At 40.8% G+C, this 9,264-nt stretch overlaps 1 protein-coding gene across 1 annotated transcript in view; it reads right to left on the bottom strand.

Annotated features, from left to right (window-relative positions):
* Positions 1-9,264, bottom strand: part of LAMB4 (laminin, beta 4) — a 99,489-nt gene that overhangs the window by 69,963 nt on the left and 20,262 nt on the right. The window contains exons 5-9 of the mRNA XM_012650298.1: positions 8,891-9,079; positions 7,550-7,613; positions 6,246-6,460; positions 5,015-5,135; positions 3,612-3,800 (exon numbers count right to left, since the gene is read on the bottom strand). Coding sequence (XP_012505752.1) covers positions 3,612-3,800; positions 5,015-5,135; positions 6,246-6,460; positions 7,550-7,613; positions 8,891-9,079 — 778 coding nt within the window. The remainder of the gene's footprint in view (positions 1-3,611; positions 3,801-5,014; positions 5,136-6,245; positions 6,461-7,549; positions 7,614-8,890; positions 9,080-9,264) is intronic.

Consider the following 9,264-nt stretch of genomic DNA (forward strand, 5'->3'; position numbering starts at 1 on the left):
CCAATAAAACCTATGTCACAGCCTTTAGAAGTCCAGTAAAACCTCTTGCTGTCACATAATTTCGTTCTAGCAAACTTTATTATCCGTGGTTGAATCTACCAAATCTTTGTTTTTCTGTAGCAAATTTAACTGTTAATTGTAGAAAACCCCAAATTAGTCAACTCTTATGCCTGGAATCTGTTTATGTAAATATTTAGGTTCAAACAAGGACAACTTAGAGAAAATTTACATGAGAATGCTAATCAATCTTCTTAATACACATCATCTGTATACACAGACATAAACACATGCTTAGGTAACCTGAAGGAAATGGGGGAGTCTTGTGACCAGAGTTTGTTGCAAGCTCCTCATCTGCCTTTTATGGAAAAATTCCTTGTTTACAAAGAATGATTTTTTAAAAAAAATTTGTTTTGCTTTGTTTTTGTTTTTTTTAATTTTTTTTTTCTATTTTCTAGAATGACTTCTTAATTTCACATCAGGTATGTATACAAGTTTTCTTTCCTTGGTTTCTTTCAAAAGCACTATCAAGTTAATACTAAGTCGATCTTAAGGAAAAAGATTGGTTGATTTGTTCAAAATATTTGGTTTATTATTTCTAAATCTCTTTCCAGATTCCTAGATTATTTGTTTCAAAACACTGTATTTTCCTGACTCTACCCAAGAGAGCAATTTCAACGTCTTTTGTAAATTCATAGCTTTTAAAACAATAAAAGATGTTAGCCAATGAGTGGTGGCTCATGCCTGTAATTTCAGCACTTTGGGAGGCGGAAGTGGGAGGATGGCTTGAGGCAAGGGATTCAAAGAGCAGCCTGATTTTATTAATCCAATGGAAGAACAGGCACCACTTGTACTCGCCATCAAATTGGCACTAACTGATCAACACTATGGTGCTCACACAGTAGTAATATTCTTCAGGGATTGCAGGGTTGAGGGTGGGTAAACTCACAACTCATGGACGCGGTGAGCATGATAGGGGGGAAAAGGCACACCCCAAATCATGGTTTGGGTGTGGCAAAGTCATAACATGTAACCAAAATGTTTGTACCTCCGTAATATCCTGAAACAAATAAATAAATAAAAAAAGAGCAGCCTGAGCAAAATATCGAGACCCTGTCTCTACAAAAAATAAATTAAAAAAAAATTATCTGGGCATGGTGGTGTGTTATCTATAGTTCCAGCTACTGGGGAGGCCAAGGCAGGAGGATTGCTTGAGCCCAGGAATTTGAGATTTCAGTGAGCTATGATTGCACCACTGCACTCCAGCCTGGGCAGCAGAGAGAGCAAGATCCTGTCTCTAAAATAAACAAACAAATAAAAAATAACCAAAAAAGAACAAAAGGTGTGTATGATTACAGATTCTGGTAAAAATTGGAAGACAGGAAATTGCTCTAAAGAAACATATTAAGAACTGGATTCTCAGAAAATATCAATTTTGAAGTCATGTAAGATAAATTTTATGAAATTAGATATCTCCTAAATAATCTGAGCAAAAACACCTCATTGATGCTTTTTCTATATTGTAATCATTTAAAGTTTGAAATCTAGGACATTGAATGTGTTCAGATGGCTACTGAATTACTTTTGTATAAGACTTCATTTCATGTGTCATGATTATGTGAAATTTCAAGTTACGTTTTTTTTATAGCAGACACCCTCCCACTCCACTTTAACATTATATTGATGATACAGCCTAAGAGTCAGGATCCAGGTATGGGGGTAAGCAGTCCTCCACGGCTGCTGGGTGCCGACTGTGCAAGGCCCTGCCTGCTCCTACCTCAGGCTATTTCTCATGGTTGTGTTTGCAGCAAGCAACCTTGAGACATGAGGTAGCATCTTCCCCCAGACAAAAAGCAGGCTGGCTTCCACTCGCTATAAGGCAATGAATGAACCCTCTGAGTTTAGTGTTCTCCAGCTGTGAAGTAAAATCACTAGGCGTGCAGCATCCATATGGTATACTTTGTGTTGCCACCTTTGGGACTTGGGGACATGGGAACCCAGGACAATACAATGATCTTGTTGCTCGCTATACCATAAGTTATAAAGTCCTTTGTTTTTGGCTCAGGAGTTTCGCATCTTCTGCTGGTATCTATGAAACAATAACAGGCTAATTTCTTAGTTTGCAAGTAGAATATGATCTTAGACCCAGTTACTGACACTGGGTATTTGAAATTAGATCAGAGTATTTATCTGGGCAATAATGTACAGCAGTGATGGGACTAGAGTGAGCTAGCAAGTTACCCTGGACACAAAATTTAAGGAGGTACTTACTCTCAGGTTCGTGCAAGCGGCAAGTGTCAGCTTTGCACTTTCATGACCCTGACAGTGAGTGAGTTCTTAAATTTTGGGACCTAAGTACTCTCCTTGCCTCACTCTAGTCCCAGTCCTGCAGGGAAATGCAAATTAAAACAATGATGAGATACCATTTCATTAGCAAAAATGAAAATGTAACAAAACCAATATGAGCAAAAATTGAAGTTTGACAAAACCAAGTGTTAGCAAGGATATAGAGCCATAGGAACTCTCATACACTATTGTTGTCAGTGGTAATCAGCATGCCCACTTAGGGAACAATTCAGTATTATCTAATCAATCAATCAGTATTATCTAATCAATCAAATCCATACCCCATGGCCTACAAATTATACTTCTAGGTATGTCTCTTAGAGACAGTTTTTGCACATGTGCCCAAGGTCATATATGCAAGAACGTTTATTGTAGCATCAGAAGAAAAATGGACAAATAAATTTTGTCATATTTATAGGAAGGAATTCTATACAGAAATTTAAATGGAAGAATTAGGGCTACCTGATACGGACAAATCTCAAAAATATAAAGTTGCATGAAATACCCAAGTTGCTGAAGGATACATACAACATGGTATCATTTATCTAAAGTTTGAAAACACACCAACATATAATGCTTTGAATAAAAACACATGTGAAAACGTAAAAACAAGCATGGTAATGATGAATGCCAAATATATGAGAGCGTTGACCCTCAGCAAGAAGAGTAGGGACAGAGGTGTCCCTGCTACATTAATAGTGCCTGTCTTGCTTTATTAAAGAAAGTCCTAAGACACTAAGTTTTAACAAAGCTGGTGGTGGATATAAGGGTCTTTAATATATTGTTCTCTATTATTTTGTATACGGTTAAAATATTTCACTTTTAAAAGTTTAGATTAAAAATGAAAGATTTTTAAAGGTTGATTGATTGATTGATTGCAAGGTAAATAGGTCACCTCACTCATCTTAACAGCAAAATTCAATGGTCTACGGCCAGTCGAATGTTTTAGCCAATCTCACTACTTTAGTCACTTCTCCGGGCTGACTTCCATGATACCCAGGATGTCTGTGGCATCTTCCGAAAGCATCCGCCCCTCCTGGTGGAATCCAGAATGATTTCCCGATTCCCCAGTAACAGCCACTACCGCCACACTAGCAGGACGGACGCGGAGGATTTGGATCAGCTCGTTTGCAGGAAGAAGAGCTCCGACAGCTGAAGCGTTTGCAATCCTCCGCTCCCGCAGAGTTTGGAGGCGCTGTTAAGCAGAGTGGGCTGGCAGCTAAGTGAGACCCAACTGTGATCTGCCCAGACCGTGGCCGGGGACTTACGGATGCACGCGTAAGGATCCGAGATGGCCTTGAGGGGGTCCCTGTAGAAGAGCGGCCTGCAGCGGTCGCAGTGCTGCCCCTCGGTGTTGTGCCCGCAGCCTTCGCACACGCCCCCGCTGCGGCCGCCGCTCGCCTGGAACGCGGTGATGTCGAAGTGACAGCGGTCAGAGTGGCCGTTACAGCTACACGCTGCGAAAGGAGAGGAGAGTTACCGAGAGGTGTGTCCAGGCCTCAGGACCGCTGGTCACGCACCTGCTCATCCTCCGCGACCTCCCGCCACTCTGTGTAGATGCACCAAGCGCACAAAGGGTCTTTTTAGCAATCTGCCTCTGTTCGTATATTTTATACAAAATGTGTTCCCCAAACGTTTAATAGATAGTTTTTAAAAATCAAGCGAACAACAATAAACCATTTAGGTGCTCTAGAAGCAGTATTTGTAGTAGTGTTCTGTAATGAAGAATACTTCTACAGACCTACGATTTGTCAATTCCAGTTCTTTATGTGAAATGTTCTACATGTGCTGGGGTTCTCAGTTAAGATGTCAGGGTGAGGCCACTCGGCCTCTCTCCTTCCACAGGGGCAGAAGAGCAGGAAGGGCTGCAGGTCACTCTTCTCTCATCTGGGGCTGAGCCAGAGGACTGAGGGAAAGGCAGTCTGTCTGGAGACGTTTGTTTGTCTTCATGGTAACGTCTGCTCCATGATGTCTATGTTGTTTGTCCTGTTGGTTTTTTCCCAACTAGGGCCAGGCTGTATCTTGCTGGGTTTCCTATACTGTGACTCTCACCGATGAGGTTTTTCATTAGAGCTCTTCTAGAGACCTTTCATTCCCTTACATACTGTTTTTCCCAAGTCTGGGAAAAAGACTGAATAACAAGTTTGTTTGGAAGTCCATCAAAAATTCAGAGGCAGCAAACATGTTACTCTAAACAAAAACATCTTGTTCGCCTAAATATTTTATTTAAAAATGCAATAGCCTGTCAGACTCAATCCTGGACCTTATTTCTCCTGTTATCCTACAGATGGGTTCAAGGTCACATTCACAGACTGTGTGGTTATTCAGGAAGGCGGTAGGGATTTCTGCACTAAGTCTACTGTTCACCAAATTCTTGGAGTTGCACGGTCCCCATTGACATTGCCATTCCATGGCTCTGTCCCTCTTCTGGAAGCGTGCCACACAACATTCATACTGCTTCATTCTTAAAATGAGAGTTAATCTGTGGTGTGCGAGTTTGAGAAGTTGGTGATTCTCCCGTGTGAGAGACATCGGGGTATTCCACTAGGAAGCTGTGGAGCTGGGAGCCATAGCTTCACCATTTTGGTGCCTGCAGCCCCACAGAAAAGCATTGAGTGTTCTTTGAGATAAGCGCACACTCAGTTTATGCAGAGAACTTATTTTCACCCACGTCTGCAAGCGTTGTCCTGGCGGCCCGCAGCTGGCCTCCAAGGAGCATCCTGGAAGAAGTCCTTGCATCTCTCACAGTTCAGACCATCTGTATTGTGCTGACAGACACACCGACCATGAACCTGCATTGTGCAGTAAGGAAAAGGAGAGTTCAACGAGGGCTTATCTTTGAGGATGCTGGGGTTCTTTAAATGGAAAATGAAATACCAGGGCCACAGGGCCTCTCTTGTTCTCAGTTTCCCATGTGTAAATTACAATACCAACCTTGATTATCTTCTATTATTTCCTTAACTAGCTTTTAAATTTTTAAAAGTTTGCTAAGTTCAGTGACCATACATATTTACAACATATTTTTTTGGCATTTCTGAATTCTAGTTTCAGGGTAGCATGTTGCAGCCCTTGGTAAAATGAGGGACAGGATGGGAAAGGGATTTTTTTGTGGGTGGGGCATCAGGGGTGGTTTAGGAGCATATGGGATAATAGGGAGTTAGAAAAGAGAAGGAAGCTGAAGAAAGGCATGTGATGCTCTTGGATTTTCGCAAAATGCTCTAAATGGCCCACATTCAAAGAGAAAAGCTCTATGTCCCATGAAAGGCAGCAGAGTGAGAAGGTCCAATAGCCTCAACACCAAGCCTTATATCATTACACCTAATAAGTAGTTTAAATTTTTTTAGTAGACACACCCTGGGGCTCTGCATAAAAATACAATTCTTCTACTACACTAATCTTTTAAGGTTATTCCTCAAAATGAGAGAGATCTATAGTATTAAGACACAGACATTCATAGTGTAAGAATGTTACTTGGATTGACCATTTTTACAATGTCAGATATTGCTGAAACACCTTAGCATTGACTATAGGACCCAGCACACAATGGGCCTTCAGTAAATTTTTGTGAGAGAATGAACGTGGAATTATAATTCCTCCTCATCAAATTTCTATGTTCTATAAAACAAAGAAAAAGAAGGCAAAGTGGACTATCTTGAAATCACAAATTATAAATTCTGCTCATGAGTTCAACGATGTTCATATGAGGCAGAATCCAGAAGGACCTCTGTCTAGAGGAACTGGAAGGCCTTTGGCTTGCTGGGCTAGGTTGAATGACACCAGCTTCAACACAAAGCTGGCACTCTGGTTTGTCGATCTCCACATAGAGTGTCTGATCTACAGTTAGCACCAGGACAGTGAAAGGCAGGTAGAGAGCCAACTGCTTTTTTGGGTTCATAACTCACCATTTCAGGAGGGCTGAAAACATCTCCCCGCATCTGCTGTGTGGGGCCACATTCACTAGCATGGCCATTGCAAAAACAGCTGCCTTGAACAACCATCTCATACAGAGCATAGTAGTATTTATCAAGGGAATCACTGTGCCTCCTTCCAAGCACAGTATCCCCAAGGGTATGGAGTTTGGTAAAGTTTATCCTCAGGTTTGTCAATGTCACAAGGTCTGGACAAAGGAAAATAATGAAAATAATGAATCAAAGTACATGTCAGCTGTGTCAGTTCAAGGCAACCTCCTTGACTGGTAGCCCCTTAATGCCTATTGAAATGCAATTACAGAGCAAGATGGCTGACTAGAGATGCCAGGTGCACAAGAAAGGACCAAAGCAACGGATAAACACCTAAGATTTGACTGAAGTATGGAGGGGAGTGGGAAACACACCTATGGTGGGAATGTAAAGTAGTACTGCCACTATGGAGAACAGTGTGGAGGTTCTTCAAAAAGCTACAAATAGAACTACCATATGAGCCAACAATCCCACTACTGGGCATTTATCCAAAGGAAAGGAAATCAGTATATTGAAGAGGCACCTGCACCCCCATGTTTATAGCAGCACTGTTCACAATAGCCAAGATATGGAATCAACCTAGGTGTTTCTGCAACAGATGAATGCATGAAGAAAATGTGGTATGTGTATATGTATATATATACATGCACAATGGATTACTATTCAGCTATAAAAAAGAATGAAATCCTCTCATTTGTGGCAACATGGATGGAGCTGGAGGACATTATATCAAGCAAAATAAGCCAGGAACAAAAAGTTAAATATCACATGTTCTCACTCATATGTGGAAACTAAAAAAAGTTGCTCTCATAGAAGTAAAATGTAGAACAGAGGATATTAGAGGCTGGGAATAGAAGGGGGAAGGGAGGGATAGAGAGAGATTGATAAAGTATATAAAATTATAGTTAGATAGGAGAAATAAGCTCAAGTGTTCTATACCACAGTAGGATGACTACAGTTAGTAATATTATTGTTATATAGTTTCAAATAGCTGGAAGGAGGATAGTGAATGTTCCCAACACAAAGAAATGATAAATTTTGAGATGATGGATATGCTAATTACCCTGATCTGATCACTATACATTATATTAAATCACTATGTACCCCATAAATATGTAAAATTATTATATATCGATTACAAAATACCATTAAAAAGTTTTTTTTAAAAGAAACACAATTACAAGGAATATGCCAAACACAAAATTTTTAAAAAGGAGTTGATGTGAAAAATATAAAGGAATTCATACCTTGGATGTAGGGGCTGTAAGGGTTTTCAATTTCAAAACTAGGATCCAAAACTTTAAAAACAACCTGTAAAACAAATGTAGGTAATTTATAGTATATTACCCCAAAACATAATTGTCAAATGCGGTATTAAAGAAGAGATCCTGATCTTACAAGAAAGGCTGAGCCATTGCTTCCCAGTGGGTGTAGGATACAGATTATCATTTGGGTTAACATATGAATTAACGTACTGAGAACAAAAATGAATATAAGTAATTAATCAGGGTGGGGGGGTGGATGGGGAGAAATTACTTAATGGGCACAATGTATGTTATTCCGGTGATGGATACCCTAAAAGCCCTAACTTCACCAATACAAAATCTATACATGTAACAAAATTACACTTATACCCCATATATTTATACAAATAAAGAGCCAGTCATTTCTGGCTCTTTATGCAAAAGTAGAAATAGACAGAAATGGTAACAGGACTGGTGAAGAGGGCACCTGGGCTGGGATGGAATGGAGTGATGGACCAGTAAGCCATTATCAATTTGGATCCAGCAGGGAATTCTGGAGCTGTCTTCTGCTACCAATTCTTTCTGCTCTACCTGATAAAACCGTACCTACCCCCACAGCCCCACACCCCACACCCACCCTACCCCTCTGCCAGTCACCGGCTTTGCTCATAGGGTTGTTCCTGGTAGATTCCTCTGGGGTGGTGGTTTACAGCAGTGGTCCCCAACTTTTTTGGCACCAGGGACAGGTTTCATGGAAGACAATTTTTCCATGGGACGGGGGGAGGTGGGGCAGCTCAAACGGTGATGCGAGGGATGGGGAGCTGCTGTCAATACAGATGAAGCTGCTTGCTTTTCACCTCCTCCTGTGCAGCTCTGCTCCCTTCCTGAGTTTCATGGAAGACAATTTTTCCACTGACAGGGCAGGGGCAGGCAGAAGGGCAGTGGAGCTCTGTGGCCTAGTCCCAAACAGGTCACGGACTGGTTGAGGACCGCAGGTTTACAGAGCACGAGAACGAGACAGCTAAGGCAGGGCTGCTACTAGCCTGCACGGGTCCTTTGCAAGGGTTAGAAATGGGCCTTCCTTCCTCTGGGTGTTCTGGGCCATGGTGCCCAGTTTAAATTTTAGCCCCAGCTCACCCTTAGATGGGCACTCCTGTGTAGGATTACTCCTAATAATGCATTTATTATTTCTTATTCAGGACTCATTTCAATTTAGACACTTTCATTTTTAAGAAGCCAACAGCTCAAGTTACATTTCAGTGAACACTAGCTAAATTTTTTTCATTTAAGTTAATCTTATTTTTAACAGTTTAAGTAAAAGAAATACAAGTAAGGAAATGCTACCTCACCACCAGTTGAGGGTTCAATATCCGAATATTTGGAGTCACAAACAAGGTCTCCCACTCCGTGGGCCTGGCCAGATGTGATGTTGGGAAAGGAAGTAGCACAATCTTTTGCGAAATATTTGAACACTTTCCAGGTGTGTCCATAGTCTTGGGAACGTTCAACTAACATTGCAGCAGGCCGAAACGTCTATGAAAAAAATGGGTAAAAGTTGAAATGTTTCTCTAAGGCAGATTTTATCTACTTTGGATTGAATATTTATATTTTCTATTTTTTAAAACTTTATGTGTATCTTTTAAAATCTACTATACAATAAATATACCAAGATCTTTTTCCATTAAGTGGGCAAGTATTTATGAGTACATACTTTGTTC

The sequence above is a fragment of the Propithecus coquereli genome, unplaced genomic scaffold (genome assembly GCF_000956105.1).
Source record: "Propithecus coquereli isolate 6110/MARCELLA unplaced genomic scaffold, Pcoq_1.0 Scaffold32, whole genome shotgun sequence".
Taxonomy (NCBI): domain Eukaryota; kingdom Metazoa; phylum Chordata; class Mammalia; order Primates; family Indriidae; genus Propithecus; species Propithecus coquereli.